Consider the following 21,702-nt stretch of genomic DNA (forward strand, 5'->3'; position numbering starts at 1 on the left):
CTAGAAATTAACCTGTTATTAATCATTACATTCCAATACTGACAGTCCGCTATGTACAAATTACTTGTTCCTATGCCTGATAAGCCTTTGGTCAGCTTTCAGGTAGTCAAGAGCTACCCTTGTTTAGATAGTATCACTAAGTCTGAAATCTTAGTTAACAGGTCTAATTAAGATTCCATATACTTGTATCCATTAAAGAGCAAGTCCACCCAAACAAGAGAGTTAACATTAATACAAACAGGAAAATCTCTTTATGCTAAGAGGAATGCCAGTCAGGTTTATTCACCAGGCCTCAAAAGAAGCCAGAACACACTAAAGCCCCCCCCCCCCCAAAAAAAAAAATGTACAAAATAAAGCCTGAAGAAGCTTGGAAAAGTCTGAAATAGGAAGTTGTCAGGTAAAGGCATGACAAATGGCATCTCTGTTAATTAACTTACCTGCTTTAGCAATGCTCATTTCTTCATCCGTCCATCGAGATGATTCTGGACCAAGAGCTAAATTAATAAACAGAATTTACTTTTACTGCAATATTTCTGTCTAAGAATGTTCAAAACTTTCATTTTAACATTCATGGTATCATTTATTACCGACAATATCTTAACTAATTTCCAAATAATTCCTGTGTGTTCAACCATCCATATAAATGGTCATGCTCAACTCACTCTTAATGCTTCAGTAAATCTCTGACTTCCTTTTGCAATAACCTCATTGATCCAAGCAAAACTTATCATTGATGGCAAAGTATACCATCTACAATAAAGTTTAAAAAAACAAGTACCAAAGGGAAAAGGCCCCTACTGTAAAAAGCTGGCCTGTGCAAATCACTTTACTCTTAAGCTTCCTTTAAAAGCAAACTTAACTGCCAATCAAATCAAGTTTTCATAAAAATTACCGCTGATAGTACATTTGACCATAATAATATTAACAATAGTGGTGAATACATTTAGTACATCATGTTAGTTAAAGATAACACTCTCTGCACAGATCTATGAGAGGTATGGTGAAATTGGCATAGAAGGGCAATGGCCCCTTCACTGGAAAAAAAGTTAACTACCACTTTCCTAGTCAAATTGATTTGTTCATATCTTACTTGGATCGAGCTCTTCAGGAGGGGGTGGGGGTAAGAGGGGAACATCAGGCTCCATACCCTCTGACCCTAACCTCCTTGCTATCCTGTTGAAGCAAGCAGCACAGCATTTAGTGACCTCAACAGCGATACCTAGCTCCTCAGACAACAGCCTCCGTTGGTCCTCAGTGATCTCAAACCACTTTGTAGGTAGGGGTTTTAACCTCCGCACCCGTTTACGGGGAGTTTTACATGTTAGCACTGGACAACGACTGTCAAATAGGAAGACATGAGAATTTGAAGTGTTAGCGAAGGACTTGTCAGGTATATTTGGATACTGAAATGCATCTGACAAATACTGGAATAAAATACTATAATAAAACCGAAAAATAAATGATGAAATGAACAAATAAAATTTAACTGAAACAGTGTGAAGATCATCTAAATAAAATCATAAAGAGGCAACTCAGTGTGTTCTAGAAGATACAACACAATACCTTTTAAACAATCTAGTGCGACAATACATTTCCTCATCAAAACAAGGAAAGTAAATAATATGAATGATTTCAATATTGTATTACAGCAAGAGTAAAGGTAACTTTTGCCTTTTAACATTTTTGTCAGTTGTCTTCAACTCATTTTATGCAGAAGCAAATGAAAGGCAACAAAAAACAATGCAGCATATGAAACACAGGACAAAGAGAAAGATGTCAAATACCTTCTTCTTATGGAACGAAATCTACAGCGGCTGCAGACCCTCATATCAGGCTTGAGGTCGCCCTCATTCATCCCAAACAGATCACAATTAGTCCTGTTGACCGGACGACTCAGACTATATGTATCTAAAGGGTTCTTGCACAGTGAACAGTTGTTAGGTGATGCTGGAGGGAGAAATGGGTATGAGACAAGTTAAGGAGATGCACAAGAATAGACAATCATATATATGCATAGAAGAGAATATACATTTCATTTGTTAATTAGATATATAAGTGTAAAACAGTATAATTCTCATGCTTACATTCTGAGCCAGCCGCAGCACTCCCGTTCTGAGAGCTTCCACCATCTTTGTCTTCTCCTCCTCCTTTATCTCCAGAACGGCTACAAGAAATATACACAAATTATGACTTATTTTTAAGACATGGGTCAATGTTGTAGTTCATATTTAAAAAAATATCAAATGTGCAACATCATCAGAACCATCATCATCATCATCATCATCATCATCATCATCTCCATTATCATCATCACATTACACATCATATGATTATTGACATGATCACATTTATAATCAGCATCAAATTGAGGATCACTACCATCACCATCATCAACATCATAATCTAATCATCATCCTTTTAACCATCTCTTTTACAATTACCAACAATATCATCATCACCAGCATCATCAGGAAAACAATCAACATAATCACCACCTCAATGACCAACACCAATTACCACACCACCATCAACATGAACATCTTACTTGTTACTGGAGTCCTCATCCTTGTCGTTATCCTTGTCATCATCATCCTGGTTCCCCCTCACATTCCCAGAATTCTTCTGAGGGAACCCCCTTCTCCTCTTGGCCTGAGACTTCCTCAGCTGCTGCTTGTAGTTCTCATTCTTCTTGGTCTGGTAGTAGTAGAGCACACAGTCAGAGATATCCTTGCGCTCTAGGTAAGATGCAATGAGCAGGAAATTCTTGGGGTGTTGGAGGTACTTCTCCCGGAAGATTTCTTTCTCCTCATCCGTCCACAGGTTCATGTGTATCCTGGTCTTGTGCTCGTTCATTGCATCTTCTACCAGGCCTGTAATAAGAAACAGAGAATCTCATGAAAATGGAAAATCACTTTAAATTAGGGTCACCAGTTTTCTCTTTTCTAGATGCAAATTCTGTGCTCTTCTGTGTTCTAAACACTAGATTCTGTGTTCTTCGGTGACAGGTACAAAACAAGTGTAAATAATGAAAATCATAGAAATACCAAGTTTCAAATTCACATAAATGCACTGCAGTATACAGATAAAAGCTTCACAAAAACATATTCATTAAACATAACAAACAGGTTTGATCAGCAGATTTCCACTGATGCACGATTTTATTTATTGGATTTCGCAATGATTTGTGCTGTATTTTTTCAGAATTCAATAGTGTGGGGCTTGAATTGCGTTTTCAATGAAATTGTCTGAGTTCCATATTCTTCCAAAATTCAATGAAATTTTTCCACTTTCTGTATCGCTGAAAACTGGGGACAGTACCTTAAATGAGTTGAACTTTTTGCAAAACAAGCCAAATCTATGGCTGGCAAATGTTCTGCTATTACCTAAACCCTAAGTAGGGCTAGGGTTGAAACTGCAATGGGATTCGAACCTGGGCCTCATGGCTTACAGTCCCCAAAGGCCGTTCCAATACCTCTAATAAAGTATGAGCTAGTTGTTATTTCTTATTGCTTGATGACTTCTCACAGAGCAAAAGGCCCTTACTACAAGAAATTAGGCACAGGTGACTCACCGTTCCTATTGACGAATTTGACTCTCCTTTGCTCCATGTTATAGAGCATGGGAGGGATGACAGCTAGACTTCGTATGTGCTTCTCATTCGCTTCCTGCTCGTTCAGACCATCAACAATCTCTGCAAGCTCTGCATCACTCCGAGCAATGTTTCCCCAATTACTCCTCGTACCAGCCCTGTGGAAGATTGCAATATATAACAATATCAATAATTAAGATTTACATAATAGGTAATGAAATGATAAAATGTGAAATTGCCAGACTATTCACATAAAATTGTAAGATACTGAGATAGTATTGAGGAATTTCCTAGATGCAGAACAGGAGATCCAGAAATTTGACCTATTTGGCTCCCATTGTTGGTTTTTGCTAATTAGATAAAATCAACAACACTATCATCTTACCTTGAGAATCTTTCCTGCTGTTCTCTCTGTTTCCTAATCTCAGGGAACTGCTTCTCAAAAAACTCCCTTGCTTTGGCATCCTTTGCTCTGCAGGTATAGCAATCAAGTCATTGTGTTGGTTAACAAATGCAATAATATAATACCAGTTACGCATAGGAAACCCGCTGATCAGTATAAACTTATCATTAAAGCTCCACTTTTCACCTGTATGGCAGAGTGACATGATATGAAATTACTGTTTTGAAGAGGTTCGCTCTCACAGATTTCAAATAATTAAGTTTATACTTATTTTTCTTCAATAATTTATGAACCAAAAACAAGGACTTGAATACATCATTTGATGGCATCAAGTGCATTATTTCACAACATAAAGGATAGGCATACATAGGTATTCCATTAAATATGGATGATGTTAAATGCACTTCTCAATTGCATGTCAACAGTCTTGTGCTTACAGTGGTTTTAAGAAGTACCCTAAGATATAACTATTAATACATATCCATCACCACATGTTTATGAGTGCAATGGACAGAGAATATTTCATGAGGTGAAAGATGAAATGATCCATTTAAAGAAGCGTAGCTGAGTTGAATGAATCATTCATTTCACCTTTCACCGAATGAAAAATGCTGTCTATTGCACAAATGAAAAGAACATTCATCATTTGTTATATATGACACCTAAAAAACAGATCCTTGTCATTTGACATTTCTAAATTTGAATGCAAAAGTGAATTCACTGCGAGTGCGGTCTGTTGATTGTTGCATACAAGACTTTTTTCACGTGTAGCGCTGGTGGTCTTGGCGAGCATGCAATGGACAAATTCGTACGGATCCAAAATTGCACGGATAATGACACCATTGTAAGATGGGCTGAATGATCAACATCAAGCAACCAGTCAAATGACAAGGATCTATCTAGGTGTCATATAAATAATATATTTTACCTCCTCTTGGGATTATTTTCTAGCCTTTCCATCTTCTTCTCCCATGCTTCCATGAGCTGACCGTAACGTTGGCACATAAATCCTTCCTGTTAATACAAATATCATGAATGAAATTTTTAAAAATCAGAATATCAATTACAGAATTGAAGATTTTAAACTTTTTCAACAAAAGTCTTTGAAATATATCTAGAGTCAAAATAATATTTTCAATAATTCTACTTCCAAAACAAAACACTGAAACAGGATTAAAATCGTTTGATTCGATTGAGTTTTTGTTGACTGGTAACTCCAAAGTATTTTTTCTCATGTACTTCAGGTACTACCTCAGACTTTAACAATTTCATAATCCTATCAAAAGTTTAAGCTGAATGCAATGTAAATCACATTTTAGAAGTGAACTCTCACATTACACAGGCAATTCACAAGAACTCACCCTTGTTTTCCTCGCCTGGTTCTGTTTCCTGAAGTAAAGAATCAGCCTTCGCTTCATCTCCATATTCCTGAAAACAAGACAAATATCAGTATTTGTATTGAGTGATTTGCATTGTCATAGGGAACAGGGCACAGACATGTCAGAAAGGAAACAATTGATGATTCTTTATTTAACATACATTTCATATAGAACCAACTACTCAAGAAGCATTAGTAAAGCACCTTTTTTTTTCATAGCAAGAAAATTTAATAATAAGTAAATAAGTAATAGGTAAATAAGTAATGATGACCTTAGATTTTCAAATATATAGGAAGCTGTAGAATATCAGAAAAGTGGAGTGCCTTCACTGCCTGGTGGAATTTGTTCAGGCTTTTTCAGCTATAATGAAGCTGTGGAATAAAATGAGAGCGCAATGTCCACACTGCGGAATTCATTCAGGCTTCTTCTTCAACCATAAAGAAAAACTATAGATGATAATGAAGAGTGTCCACACTGCCTGTTTGAATTAATTCAGACTTTGTCGTAAATTAGTGTGGTTACTTTGCTAGGAAGAAAAATGGGTTAGGGCTTAGTCTGGCAGATTTAAAACCTTCTATTTGGATGAATACTAAATAAAGATAGACTCACTGGAGTCCATGCTAAAAGCTTATGAATAATGGAATAGCTTTGGGGTACTTTGCCAAAGTCTGAGGGTTTCCAAAAATACCTCAAAGCATTCCCCTTCCCTTCTCTTTCTCTCCATCTCTATCACTTAGTTAACTATTGATCCTTTCCATTTCTTTATTTTAACAATCTGTGGCAAAGTCAAGAGATATATTTCAAATTTTCATCTCATAATATTTTATGAAAAAGAATGTAAATTCCTTTCTTGAAAAAACCTCGTGTTGGATCTTCCCATATTGAACTTCCCTCTCATCCTTTCCTTCAATCTCATCCCCCTCTTTCTCTCCTTCTCTCTCTTATCTCTCTTACTCTCTCTGCTCATCCCATCTTTATCTCTGTCCATCTATCTCTGTTTATCTCTGCTTCTCTCTCCTAATACTTACGTTTTGATGTTCTCCTGGTACTGGGGACTATCCGAGGGCTGGTTATACATGGGCTGTAATGCAAGAAAAGGTAATTGATTAATAACTAAGAAATGTATCAGAGACGCCTCCTTGGTTAGACAAAATAAATATTTTATTTTGGAGACATCTCCAAGACTTTAATCTGTGAGAAGTTGCAGAGACATCTCCTTTGGTGCAATGGGCCTAAAAGAAGGTCAAATATTGAGTAGAAGTTCCACTATATCTCACGGTCTTTACGGTCTCCTGCAGGAATACGTGACGTCTCTGAGTAGTCTACTCAGCAGACTTGGATGTAATTTGTCTCCGTAACTAATGTAGATGTCTCAGAGATATCGCAAAGACTGGAACAGTTGCAAAATGTTCTTTAAAATATCAAGCATATTGATGTTCTTTCAACTCCACAGAGACTCCATAATTTTAAGGAGATGTCTCTGAGACGTTTCTGAGAAGTCCCTACAACTAGCCAAATCTGGAATTGCAAAGTTACATATTTAATTTGTTTAAATTTGAAATGATAAAAATACAACTTACCAGTTCATTCATGGGTCCAAGATTGTTAAGGACTTTATGTGCTGCTTCAGCCTTTCTCTGTATTAACAAATCAATATAGAATGCATCAATACAAAATAAATGTATGTATAAAACCATTTTATGAATGATGTATCAGAATAAAGCCTTTTCTCCACACCTTTTTATGAGAAATTACATTTACTTGTGATAATGAAGTGAAAATTATGTATGTTGTCTATCTGAAAATTGGACAAATCAACCAGTTAGCCTTTAAAATCCCTTCAAAACAGATATATGATGTCATTATAGAAAAAAACTCCTCTTTTCATGTTAATGACAGGAAGCAAATGATTCTAGTTCATGATAATTTAAGGAACATTCCCCTCATATGATAATTTTCTACTCAAATTCTTATATAAATTGCAATAAAATGCCATCAACAAGAAATTATCCCTAATTAGACAGTACAACCGGAAGAAAAAAAATCATGGTTATGAATACATTTTCTCCAGACAGCGTGAAACACATCAATTGTCTACACATGAATGGCATAGTCTCCATAAGCAATTACACTCTTTTTATTCACAAGGGAAATTGTGGTTTTGATGAGCCGTGAGGAGACTTTTAAACATCTGAGAAAGGATCTCCCATCAACCACAAACTCTGGCTAATTAATCTCATTCACCACACTAATATGTAGAAAGCTATTTTCAAATTCTTGCTCGACTCCACTACCCTGAAACTCCTCTTAAAGGTACAAATCAAGACTTTGGCATGGTTGTAAAATAAGTTGAACGGTTTATCAATCTACTCACTTTCTTACAATATAAAGAACTAAAAAAAATTGTTAAGGGAAATCAATACCAATTCAGGCATTTTCATGAAGTTTGGACGTACATGTGAGACTGATTTTTCTCAATTTTCTGGTTCATATAAATAAAAGTTGTAAAACTCTTTAATTGTCATAGCCTGAGCTTGAGACTGAAGTGAAGATAAAATGACAAAGGGGGATTGGACTCAAGTGCAGGGATACAAACTACTATCCACTTAACCATGACTGTTTTAACATATAAACATTTACCTTATTTTCTGCATAGATAATCTGTACTATATTCTGCTGCTTGGGCTCACTACCAGATGCTGGTGATAGAGGTTTATCGGTGTCTCGCGGACGGGCAGCTCTTTGCTCTAGCTCTTGCTGCAAGGTAGTTCAAGGGAAATTACAGTAAATTTGTTAAATTTATCTCCATTTCACAACTTTCACTACCATTCTATTTTAATAATTTTCTCAACTCTCTCTTCAAAATTATTTTTGTTCTTTATCTACTCTTGTATTCTTTCAAACACTGATCACTTCTTTTTCCACATTTTCTTCACCTTGGTGATTTGCGAATAACACCTACAATCTTCCAACAACAATAAAAAATCCTCCTCTGTCTTTCTCTCTTTCTCTTCAAGAGAGCATTTCATGAAAGAACTTGCCAGACGTTTTATCCGACAAGTCTCGGTATATATGCGACAGTTACCATAGTAACAGTGCTTCTCAGCAAACCAAAATCAAAGAAAGTTGTCAGATCTGACAACTTGTTGGAAAAAAACGTGAACGAAACGCGTACCAGAATGCACACCTGTTTCTTCTTGAGCTTTGATATCTGTGACTCCACCTTGGTAATCTCCCTATCAACCTTCTCCATTGACTGCAACAGGCTATCCTTGGTGACCTTATTGGATGGCTCCTGGTCACATGGTGTTGGAGATATATTCTCCACCTTGGGCATGAAAGGGGCCTCCTAAAAAAAAGGGAGAAAAGGCAAATAATCAGGATACAATAAATCAATTTCAGTCATTTTGAATCAATAATGTACCCTATTTTTTTATTTCTATATCTTATTTTATAAACAACACACGTTTCATGATATAAGTTTTTACTTTATAATGACAATGCAGGCAAACTTTTACAATGAATTCATACACTCACACTATAAATTACACCAGAAGCAACAAATAATCACATTCGATCATAAATCAATTTCTAACAATTTCAAAGCAAACACCTTGGAATTCATATTATTTTTCAAAGATTTTCTTCTTCTTATTTTTAACTTTAAACTCATCTAAGTAAAGAAATGTGATAGAAATTACCATGTAGAATAAAAATAAAATATCTGTATGGACAGGGTCAATGACTATGTCTAGACTCCTGTAAGTCATACAGTCAATGGTACTCATTTAAGAATGTCTACATCTACAGAAAAATGTACCGGTAGTGTTGATCAATACCACTTAAAAATCCCCATTACTGTTCAAAGATATAAAGAGGTTCTGAAAATGAATTGGTAAACATTATCCGTCAAGAATACGGGAGGAACTGCTCTTGAACCTTCTCATTTGATATTCCATCGTAGATTGTGAATGATTTTGTTTGTCGCTGAATGCAAACACTACTGCAGAGAAATATAGTTTCTAGTGGTTTTGGCCCTTAACTTCCAACAGGGAGTCATTGCTAAAATCCCAATCATAACATTTTTTAAGCACAAAATTATACACATCGTGCTGCACTCGACCCAGGTAAGGTGAATGTATACCTGGCAAAATTAATTCCTTGACTGCACTGAGCGCTGGTGATGAAGCAGCCGCTATAGCTAAAGCTGGGGTAGTAATAGTTTCAATTTGTATTCTCTGGCGCAAAAAGCATACAATAAACCAAACTTTTAATTTTCATTACAATATAATCCCTCTAATACTTTCAAAGAGTACACCAAAGAGAATGATACAAATGCAACAATAGAATGAAGGTTGTCATAGTAGAAGTAGTAGTAATCGTAGTATTAGTAGAAGAAGAAGAGTGGTCCAAGTCATTGGTGTAGTAGCAGGGCAGTAGCAGAAGTAATAGTAATAGTAGTGGCTGCTGTAGTAGTTATACTGTAGTAGTAGTCGTGGTGGTGGTGGTGGTGGTGGTGGTGGTAGTAGTAGTAGTAGTAGTAGTAGTAGTAGGAGTACAAGTTATAATAATAGCATATCTCCTTCCACACTTATTCCCCTTTTTATTCCTTTACTGCCTTCATACTCTCTCCATAAAAGTCTCATTCATATAACTTTGCATTATACAACTTAATTTTTAACGCAGGTAAAAAAATGCATAGTTCTTATTTGCACCCTTATTACTGTAAATGTTCTTTAACAGCAGGTGGAATTCAATGTCCCTAACATTCCATAGACTGCGGTTTCTATGACCCAGTACAGATATCAAAGGAAATTTGATTCAATCATCTCTAACTCTCTCTCTGCAAACAATAGAATAAGATATTTGTAAGTAAACCTTGGGTTATAAATTGCAACTGTGATGAATCAACATATTTTGTGTGTGTCATGAATACAAGGCCAGCTGCAAACCGCAATTCAGACTCTGAATAAATGCCAACTTTCTCACATGTAGCACAGAAGCACAAGCAACAACATTGAACATTATCCTTGGAATCTTTTGGTTTGAAAACATCAAGATGATAAGGAAGACCTCAGATTGAGAGATAATAATACCAATTGGTTTAAATAAGGCTAAAATGTCACCTTCCACAAGCTTAAATCATTGACGAGAAATCAAAGGGAAAGGAAAGTGTTCAGACTTCTGTGTTATTCAAGGGCACCGACATAAGGATTTGGAAGTCACTCTAATGCTCACAGCTATAATCTTTTCAGCCATTAGAAAGTTTAAGCATTAAAATAACACTTTGAATCCCTCTTTTAACTGGAACCTCTTTGCTTTGCAGCTCTTATAAACACTGGCAAGAAACATCCAAACACTGTTTACTTTTAGTTTCTGAAAATTTAATCCCCCCCCCCCCTCCAAGAAAAAAAGGAAGGATAACAAATATCAAATGAGAACTACGAACTTATACCACAAACATGAAGTAGCTTTCCATGTTCTCTTCCTTCACATTTTGTCTTGTTGACTATTTGTATAAAAGGAAGGATTTATCCCCACAATCGAAAGCAACCACCTTTTATCAACATAAGCTCTGTACATACAGTACATCAGTCAGGAGCAAAGCTTAATTTCTACAAAATCAATAGGGAGAAAAATCCTGCACTACTGGGAAAACAGAAAGCAGACTTTGATTCAAATTTCCTGTTGGGCTCGAAATCCGACAAAGATCGATTTTGGCAGAGCAAAAACATTCCTCACCCTACGGAAACATGACCCGACCCAAGGAGTGCTTCCTGTGTTGAGTCGCAGCCATCATGCTGGCTTTGCATTGCATTCTTTTCCTGTGGCTGTTCCTGTCCCGAAAGTACTGCAACCCACCTTGGGTGATACATCCATTGTTTTCTCCTACTTTCTCTTATGTGTTTTTTTTTGTATTGTGTTTTTCTACTTGTCCTTGACTTGAGGTTTTCACCATGCCAACAGAATTTAGCTTGGGCTAGGGTGGTAGTCATTTCTAAACTTTGTCATAGTCAAAGTATTTCAATAATAACAATATCAGCTGCTTAACTGATAAAAAAAAAAATCTTCCTGATTAACTTTTTATTCTACACATAAGCAGCAGTCCAAGAACCATGTTTGCGATTAGTGTTCTGAAACAGCAATCTGACATGGCATTTCAAAAACATAGGCTTCACAATGGAAGCATAAGCACAGCCAAAGTTTCTTGTAATTCCCCTATGCAAAAACCTTCCTATCAATCGCACATGAATCATAAATCCCAAATTAATAAAATAAGTCAATCAATTGCAAAATTTTCAGTTGATTGTTGGTCCGATTCTTGCTTTGCAATTGATATAAGCTATTGATTTTGCACTTGATTGTAGGATACCCTAGGATTAATACCTTCTTGTTTTCCTGTTGTTGTACTGGTATGACCTGGGGACTGTTACCCAATGGCACAGGACGTACAGGCTTGTGGTCCATATCTCCTATGGTTAAACGAGGGCGTTTTGGTGCCACTGCCTCAGATGCCGATGCCTGCTGGCTACCAGATGCCCGGACTGGTTCAAACTGCCGATGGTAGACGAGTCCCCTGTAATGGATGAAAAACACCAAATTAAAAGAAAGAGTGAATTATGAATTAAAAAATCAGGAAGCAATTCTGTAAACTAATGATTTCCTATTTCTAATGTCATTTCATTTCCTTTCACTTCTAACTGTTTCTCTTTCTGTTGAAAAATTACTTGATTTCACAACAGAAATTGATCTTAGAATGTTTTGTCTTGGAAATGTAAGATTGGCTACATTGGAGACATCACAACTGTTCATTATAAGGACAGTATTATCACTACCAGACGCAAGTCTGAAGTGTAAGAAAATACATACAACTCTATTTAATGCAAGACAACCCAAACCGAAGTTGATAAGCAAAATTCAATTATTAGCACTCCAGACAAGGTGCCTTACAAAAACATAGGTACAATTCTAAATGATCATATTCATGAATTCATTATTTCTACGGTTATGTATAATCCACATCCCCAGATGCTGAAATAAAAATATATATATATCATTTGGTATTGGTATCATAATAACATTTCATAACTTTGAAATATTTTTTAATTGCCTCATCAGACAGGCAGGTTCACATAAGTTTGAAACTATATATGTTCCTGACTTTGGAATGGTAGGTGTTTTTGAATGGTTTAAGTTTTTTATGTGTGAACAAGGTTACAACTTCTTCAGTCCATATTTATTTCCTGTTCATATGAACACAGCCATAGAAAACCTAGAAGGAAACTCAAGACCTCAAAATTTGCAAACACGCTCAGACATAAAATTAATTAAATTTTTCATATTGCCTTCTGTTGAGCAAACAGAAATTTGGAGTTTCAGACTACATGTAGTTCTTCCGCATGTGTAGCTCCTCTATAAAGAAAAAAAAACATATTTCATCATCATTTATCCATTCCCACCTAGTTCTACCCTCTCCCTCTTTCCTTCCTCCCCGGTTTCTCTCAAATTTCTTGTCAAAACTACATAGATTTTGAATCTTAAACAGCAGATCTTTTTTTTTCTAAAAAATACATGAACATTGCAATGTATGTACTTCATTTAAAATGAATACAATGCAGCCTACAGTATGAGAGAGACATGTTTTTTTTGTGTGTGTAAAACTTCAAGATTGTGGTTTGAGTGCTTAAAAAGATACAAGCGACCAAAAGATAATCAAAATTGCAGTAACAAACACTTGTCTATCTGCATTACACATGCATGTAGATCTCTTATAGGCTACATACAAATACCACATTTTGAGATTATCATTTGAAGATTCTGTTTAAGCTCAGCATTATGCTATTGAAATAATTCAAACATTACTTAATTTACAGGTAGCTCTCTTTATCATGAAAACCATTGGAACAAATCACACATTGATATTTATGGTTACAAGACTTAAAAACCTATGAAAATTACAATGCAGCAAACATAGCTTGAAGATATTGGGGTGAAATTAAAATGTCATCGGTACACAATAACATTTGCAAACATTCACACATGAACTCTTTGTCTACCCTTCAGAAACACTTGCATAATGTGTCTCTCTCCAGCTACATGTACCTCCCTAACCACCCCCCCCCCCTTCCATAACTACATCTCCATAATCATCACTGGTCAATGCTCATCATTCTACAAATTTCATTTCATAAAACCTTTACACCCCTGTATATGTTACTATGGAAACTAAGGACTTATACATCAGAGGCCATTCATATCTGCCCTGAAATACGCAGGATGAAAAATGCTAATAAAAATGAATAATTGCATCTTGTGACAGGATTGACTATGAAAAAATGACAAGAAATTGGGAGAAGGGTTGAGAATAAGGAGTAGCAAAACTGGCAATGAATATTTGACATACCTGGATGCTATTAAGACTGTCTGGAAAATGCCTTTCATAGTTTTAACATTGTAATTCTTTGCACAAATGAGATGGTGTGATATTGAAAGCTTATTCACAAATGAGAATTTGCCTGTTTTCTTATGCAATAGTAACAAAAAAGAGAACTACTTCATCAAATTTAATAATAATTTAACAAAATATCTCAATTTTATTTATTTTATTTCATCAGCCTGCCAACGTATTTGTCCACTGGCCATATGGTTGGTGTCAACTAGAGAATGAATATAAGATGTGTAACCATACACCGACAAAAACCTTCAAGATAACAATTGATTTTTGAAGAATCCTACATCCACTTGACTTTCAACATTTAACTATTTCCATCACTAAAATTATGTTTTCAATGCAGTTACTCTATTGATCTATTTCTTTGAAGTAGATTGAATATCGATACCTAATACTTCAGATGGCACTGATCAGTAGGATGTCCAAAGACTGATTAGTTTTCCTCGCGAATAATTCAATAATTATCAAATTTTAAAACAAGAACAGATTTTTTATTGATTTTATTCGGTGTATTTTACTCATGGCATTAAAGGTATGGCAAAATTTTGGCCAAAACAAGTATGTTTGTTCATGAACCCCCACCAGGAGGTAGTCTTAGCTGGCCTATGGCCTGCCGTTGTTTAATGTAAATGCACATGAATGCAAACAATGACATTTTCATTTTCCATGCTAACACTTGGTGACTGAGTTGAGACTAACTAGCAATGTAAAGATATCGAGAATCCCTGGGTAATACCGTGGTCACATTTGCTCTACGGCAGCCGTACGGCCAGTCGAAAACAGTTGTTTTATCAATTTTAATTCAAACCACCTATGTGTAGTTGGACTCGCCATACGGCGGCCGTAGAGCATATGTGACCAAGGTATTAATATGTCAGCGTGCAGTTGAGCCCAGTGCATAAACATACTCCTTTAAATTCTCCCATCAACCCAGAGTTTTTTTGGCAAATCGTCCCATTTCTGGGGTCAGCATCATTTAATGTCAGACATGGAGCCTTGCCTAACATGCCTACAGAAAAAACACTCCCAGAAGAGGTTTAAACTACTAAACCCATTAATAATAATAATAATAGCCAATTTTTATAAAGCGCTTTTCCCAGAATGGCTCAAAGCGCGTTACAGCATATCATTACCCTGGTCATTGGATTCATTTCAATCCCGCACGAAAAGTGCACAATTTCCACTCCCTGGGGAGCATTCCTTGCATTCATCGCAGCCTCATTATGGTGCTGGCAAAATCAAACATACAATATCTTTCGCATCCTACCGGGTACCCTTTTAGCACCTGGGTCGAGAGTGGCAAAGTGTGGATTAACGCCTTGCCAAAGGAGGCTAGACCGCGGTGGGATTCAAACACACGACCCTCTGTTTACAAGGCGAGAGTCAGAACAACTACACCATGGCTCTTCCACACTGTCAATGGGTTTAATATTTTGTGATAATTCATGCTGTATTTATTATATTACCTATCTCTGTCCATCTGTCCATGGAACTCTGAGAGAAGGGATGGTCTCCTTCGTATACTAGCCTGGGTGGCTGGATAGTGCAAGTCAGCTCGAGGATCGCGAAACTCCATTGGGGACATCTCCTGTAAAATATAAAATGAAGCGAATATATCACTGAAATTTTTAACAATATCATGAATTGTATTTATTTTGAATTTTTTATAGTGTCATAAGGCACAAATTATTCAATCATGATTATTCCTGTTTAATTGATATTCATCAATCAATTTCCTTTCTTTCTTTCTTCTTGCTTTCTTTCTAAATTTTTTGTAGTCTACCATTAAGCCTGCTGTAGAGCCATTTGTTTTTTTGACAGGCAAGGGTTTGTGCTAAAGACTAATGATATATTAGGCCAGTCATGGGATTGCATATTTCAGAAGTACAACTCCTTTGGCCTGAGAAAGGTGTTGATTGATGAGGATCTGATATCATGCCTCATTACCTAGCTCAAACAAGAATGAACCTGAATGTGAATTACGTATGTACTCAAACAAGGCATAACAACATCAATCGATGTGAAGGCCATAGTTTGTGCAAACTCCTACTGAAATGTCCATAAGGAATGCGTTGTCCCTGTTCATATTTAGCATGTACATTGTAGAATGAAGAGAATGACATAGTCAACACATTAAAACTGCTTTTGGTTGGGAATAAAAAGACAGTATCGTAGTACTCAGGGACATGTGCTGAGAGATGATTACATCATCATGAACATGTGAGGCTGTGATACATTAATTTTTTTCTTGTATGAAAAATAAGGATACACACTTCCCTTGATTCAATAGGGATAATGAAGAATGTTCAATTTCATAATACCATAGAACACACTCCTGCAAGATACATGTACACTGTACAAATAAAAATTGTTTTCACTTTAATTTAAGACTGGACATTTATTACCGTAATGGACATTTGTACATTTGAATTCGACCTGAATATTTCATGTGAATAAAAAATGAATAAAATCATCCCATTTAGACCTACATAACTTGTACTTTACCACTACAAGTAGGTTCCTCTATGTAGATAAAACATGCAGCACAGAAAAAAGCATGTAAGGCCTCATGAATACAAGTATATTTGTATCACAGGCCTGGTGTATCATGTACATTTGTATTCTGTTTTATAACATACATGTACATAGAAGCACAGACATAGTAACATTGAACTTTCCCTTCTTTATTGCGCACACAACAAATGAACCAGGAAGGAACAAAAGGATATCCTCTTCTTAACCAGGGAACTGAAAGGCCATGTGGAGAAGGGCCATTTCTCTTTCATTCTAATAACATCTATCATTGCCCAGACCTTGTTGGTTTCCACCATTCACTATAGGGCATGTTCACACACACATATATATATATATACATAGATTTAGAGCCCTAAAGGACACAAACAATAAGGATAGGCCTACAATTGTGAATCACCACATTCAATCATTTCAGGGGAGCATGAAAGACTCAAAGGCATAAAGAACATCCAAGAGAAATCATAACCAGACAAGTCACGATCAACTCAAATCAAAATCTTAACAAAAAAGCCTAAAATATGCAATTCCAATCTAATTGAAATTAAAAGCAAGCATAAACTTGCCTTTAACTCCGAATTTTTCTGCAATATAGATCTCCACTGGAGAAAAATATATGTCTATCGACCATGTTCATATGGAATTAAAATTCAAAGATCTTGGTTCTGTTTTAAAAGTCTTGTAAAACAAATTACAGTAAATATCAAAAGCTACTGAAAATATTGCACTTCATTTGTCAATAGAAATTTATCATAAAAATTTTGCATTTGCTAATGATTAATATGAAAAGGAACCCAGGTCAACATAGCTTTGTTTTAAATCATAATGAAAGAAATTGAATTTGTCTGTTAATCAAATGATGCTGTATGTATCTAAACAGTATGAGTGAATATAGTCTGAAATAATGTTAATAGAGATGTATTGAACGTGAAGGCACATATCATTCACTTTTATTGAAATGCTTCACCTAACATGCACGTACACCAGCATGTTTCTTTTCATGTCGCAATGAGAAAGAAAAAAATTTCAACCAAAACTTCGAATATGGCCATGTTCACATTAAAAAAAATGCATTCACTTCTGAAGTACAATTTTCAAAATGTGAAAATATCTTGAGCCAGGTGTTTGTATCACGTTTACTTTATTAAAAGTTTCACCTAACCATTGATTATACACCTTTATATCAATCAGGTTTCTTTACATGAGGTTTCTAGAGTGCAGAATGATGAACTATAACAGTTTAAAATGTAGCAGTTTTTGTTTACGATAATTGATCTAGACTGAGAGACCAAGAGAATGCTCAGATTGAGCATTAAAATAACTTTAAAAACTCAGAATATAATAAGCAGATGATTTTTTTTAAATCATAACATTTATGTTGCACTTCCATTCCAGAGGAAATTTACATTAGTAGTTTTAACTTTGCCTTTTATATTCAAAGGTTTCCAAATAGAGATATGAGGGTCAATCAGGCAAAAAATTACACAAGGGCTGGGGGAGATTTGGCCCCCGAAATTCTCAAAACAGCCCTGGAAACTCAAACAGGAGCCATGGAAAAATCACCATTCATTGTAATGTTAAAGCATCCATTAGTAGCTCCATGGTTAACGCTTATCCAATGTTGGGCAGGAAGTAGTGAAAAGTACCCCCCAAAAAAAAATAAAAAATAATAATAATAATAATAAATAAATATTAATTGTTTTACCTGGGTCAAGTATTAAAGTTCAATCATTCAGGGCATAGCACTGAAGGCTATGTTCACACACCTAGAGTCGGTTGATAAACTTGCCGCAGATGTTTTACATTTTGTTCACACTTAAAAATTTACACTCATCCACAATGCATTTTCTCCCCTCTCATCTATTTGAAGTATTGAATAATATTCATATCATAAATGTCAGGCCTTAAAATTTTGTTTGAAAGGAGCATGGCAAAGTCACTTTTCCAGACATATTTCTAAATACATAGCACAAAAAATGTCCAAAAAAATGACAACATATCTCTTTTAAAACATTGGTCATTGGTCAAATTAAAAACATTAATATGCCCCAAAATGCAGGTACAGGCTTACATGCACTGTTCATTATGTAAATTGTGAGAAAAAAAAGAGCCATGGTCTGAAACTGAAGCTAAGTTCTACATGTAGCAGCAAAAGAGTAGTAGCAAAAGAGAAAAGAAAAGAAAAGAAAAGAAAAGAAAAGAAAAAAAGAAAAAGAAATAAAAAGAAAAAAGAGAAAAGAAAAGAAAAGAAAAAAAGAAAAAGAATACAAAAAAGAGACAAAAGAAGAAAAATAAGAAGAAAAGAAAAAGAAAAAAATAGAAAAAAAAGAAAAGAAAAGAAAAGAAAAAAAAGAAAAGAGAAGACAAAAAAGAAAAGAAAAAAAAATAACATGAAAAGGAAAAAGAAGAAAAAAAAAGAAGAAAATGACAGAAAAGAAAATGAAGGAAAAAGAAAAAAAATATTAAAAGAGAGAAGGAAAAAAAATTATAATAAGCTACTGAAAATGAACAAAAGCTGTGGCAAAAATAGTCAATCCTGACTGGTTGCCAACCAAGGAAAGAAGAAGAAGAAGAAGAAGCAACAAAAATAAATCACAAAGAGATTGTTCAGAAACATTCACAAGTGACTACATACACATACTAACGACAGACATGATCAAGTACTGACACTTTTGAAATCTTTATGGAAGTACAGTGACAATGAAAATATTTTCTCCCAATATTTTAAGGTGCATGAATCTGAAAGATTAATCAAACATGAATTCTAAAATGGAAATTCAAACAATCAAATATTTATGCTTCCGTAACTTTTCTTTACATAATGAAATAACTCAAACATACTGAACCATTTTCGATTCTCATGCAATACTTTATTTGTAAAATCCTGAAAGAAAACATGACAATGTCACATCTTGGTCATTACAACAAATCCAGCTTATCATGATTTTGTTTCTCAATTTTCCCTTTAAAGCTACCACTGACTCTTGGGCATTGATCCAGACAATAAGCCCTGGGAGTCTTTCTCCTTTTTTTTTCATTCTCCCATCAGTTTCTATTTATATTTCTTGACGGGCACAAATGTCAGCTCGGAACCGTCAGACTGAAACCGAAATACTGGATAGTTTGAATATTACCAACAGCTAGCTTCTTTCATAATGCTTTCCTTGAAGGTGTCACATGATATAATGTGACACCTGAGCAGTATTGAGGGCAATTCAGGTGCTTTTAAAGGTGCTATTCAACCTGAAAGTCATTGAAGATTCCGAGAAGACACGTTGTTGCATACAAGTAAAGCTCTTAAAAAAGATAATGTAATTTTGTTCGAACATCCACCCCCTCCCCCAATCAGTATTTCAACATTATTTGATGAGCAAATGTGTAAATTATTTGTAAATTCTTACATTTTACTTTTACTAATGAAGATGCCTTTATATCATGTTTTCCTAAGATTATTGAAACCAAACATATCTGAGAAAATTACGCTAATAGTTGCCTCCAGTCCTATCCAAAGTCAACCATGTACGATCCCTGGGGGGTACTCATGTTTTCAAATGGAAATGTCATTCCATACATTAAAAATAATACTTCCATACTTTTCCCTTTTCACTCGTTCATTCATCAATGCTTTGTAAACATACAGTACATGTAGGTCTACTTTATTCAAGTCAAAAACAGAAATTGCAGTACGATATTATCTTTATTTCCATTTAAAGGTCAAGTCCACCCCAGGAAAATGCTGACTTGAATAGAGAAAAATCAAACTAGCATAGTGCTGAAAATTTCATCGAAATCGGATGTAAAATAAGAAAGTTATGACATTTTATAGTTTCGCTTATTTTTCAAAAACAGTGATATGCACAACTAGGTGAGTCAGTCAATGATGTCCATCACTCACTATTCCTTTTGTTTTTTATTGTTTGAATTATACAATATTTCATTTTTTATAGATTTGACAATAAGGACCAACTTGACTGAACCATACATGTATAGTATTAAACAATGCTAATTCCACATGTTCAGGGAGGAATTAATCGTTGTATCACTTGACAATGAGGAGAAAATTTGAATATTTCATATAATATTAAAATACAAGAGAAATAGTGAGTGGATGACGTCATAGTTTCCTCATTTACCTGCCAGGATGTGCAGATAACTGTTTTGTGAAATTGAGGGAAACTTTAAAATGTCATAACTTTCTTATTTTACATCCGATTTTGATGAAATTTTCAGTGTTATGCTTGTTGGATTTTTCTCTTTATATTCAAATCAACTTTTTGTTGGGGGTGGACTTGTCCTTTAATACTGACAAATTGAAAATGACTCTTACTTTTTATTTATCAATGATGCATGCAAACACACACACATAGACCAACACATAATTTGATCACTTTTTTGTTTTTAGATGTATGAAACATAATTTTTCATTTAAAAAGAAATCAGCAACATATCACACATGTAGTCCCACATGTAGAGTTCCATGTATGTAGGTTGAGTGTGACATCAACTGGAAATGATCTTTCAGAGTCAAGAAAGAAGGGAATATCCTTCATTTTTGTGATAGTTACCAATCAAATCAAAGCAATATCAACAAAATATGGAAAGTAAATGGCCATTTCATAGATGTAAACATTTCATTGATGTAAATATGTAACATTTCAGCAACTTTGGAGGAAAGGATTTTTATCCCCCCCCCCCACTTTGTTTAACACTAAACACATGTTTATTAATTAAATTTCAACATTTTTTCAAAATAAACATATATGACTCAGGCCTACTTCTAAGGATTAATTCTTCTTACCGGTACTTTGAAAGCTTGAAATAATAAGAGGATCTCATCGGTTGAAATAAGACACCCACTGAATGTACTACAGCATCTTAAAATGACTACTCGACCCAGAAACAAAGCTGATTATTCGTCCTCGGGGAAAACAATATTGGTATTAAAAAGGCTACCCTGGATAAACAAATATTCAGGATTGCTTATTATACATGTATTTTCTATTTACACAAACTCAAAGCTAATCATAGGCTGAAGCTAATTTAAACAGCACCAGCTTAAAAGACCTAAACTACATACATGTACGTACACGTAAAAGGTTCTGGATCCTACATGTAATACTCAGGATGCCACATTTTGATCATGTAGACTTGTAATGGTCTGCTGTTTTCACACCACACAAGTTGCCAAGAAACAAATGTTTTCTTCCATGCCATCGTGATATTCAAACAAACTTCATAATACTGTTACATGGAAAGGTACTACGCAACATGTAAACTGCATGGGATAAGATTGTGTGCTATAGTAGAGATCTTTGGAAAGAGAATCTGGATGACTAGTCTTACTCCA

General features: G+C 35.1%; 1 protein-coding gene across 5 annotated transcripts in view; it reads right to left on the reverse strand.

Moving 5' to 3' along the window:
* Positions 1–15,409, reverse strand: part of LOC129254788 (nuclear receptor corepressor 1-like) — a 32,747-nt gene extending 17,338 nt beyond the window's left edge. For 4 of the 5 annotated variants that reach the window (XM_064109953.1, XM_064109945.1, XM_064109924.1 and 1 more), the window contains exons 1-15: positions 15,290–15,406; positions 11,759–11,948; positions 8,547–8,720; positions 8,012–8,128; positions 6,952–7,008; positions 6,400–6,452; positions 5,354–5,420; positions 4,921–5,006; positions 3,975–4,061; positions 3,572–3,747; positions 2,546–2,870; positions 2,085–2,164; positions 1,785–1,947; positions 1,091–1,338; positions 438–494 (exon numbers count right to left, since the gene is read on the reverse strand). In XM_064109953.1, the coding sequence (XP_063966023.1) occupies positions 438–494; positions 1,091–1,338; positions 1,785–1,947; positions 2,085–2,164; positions 2,546–2,870; positions 3,572–3,747; positions 3,975–4,061; positions 4,921–5,006; positions 5,354–5,420; positions 6,400–6,452; positions 6,952–7,008; positions 8,012–8,128; positions 8,547–8,720; positions 11,759–11,948; positions 15,290–15,399 (1,990 nt within the window). In that variant the 5' untranslated portion in view covers positions 15,400–15,406. Of the gene's footprint in view, positions 1–437; positions 495–1,090; positions 1,339–1,784; positions 1,948–2,084; positions 2,165–2,545; positions 2,871–3,571; positions 3,748–3,974; positions 4,062–4,920; positions 5,007–5,353; positions 5,421–6,399; positions 6,453–6,951; positions 7,009–8,011; positions 8,129–8,546; positions 8,721–11,758; positions 11,949–15,289 lie in introns of all 5 variants that reach the window. The other variant, XM_054893311.2, reaches the window with a different exon arrangement.
* Between the last annotated feature and the right edge of the window lie 6,293 nt (positions 15,410–21,702).

This window comes from Lytechinus pictus, chromosome 2 (genome assembly GCF_037042905.1).
Source record: "Lytechinus pictus isolate F3 Inbred chromosome 2, Lp3.0, whole genome shotgun sequence".
Lineage (NCBI taxonomy): Eukaryota > Metazoa > Echinodermata > Echinoidea > Temnopleuroida > Toxopneustidae > Lytechinus > Lytechinus pictus.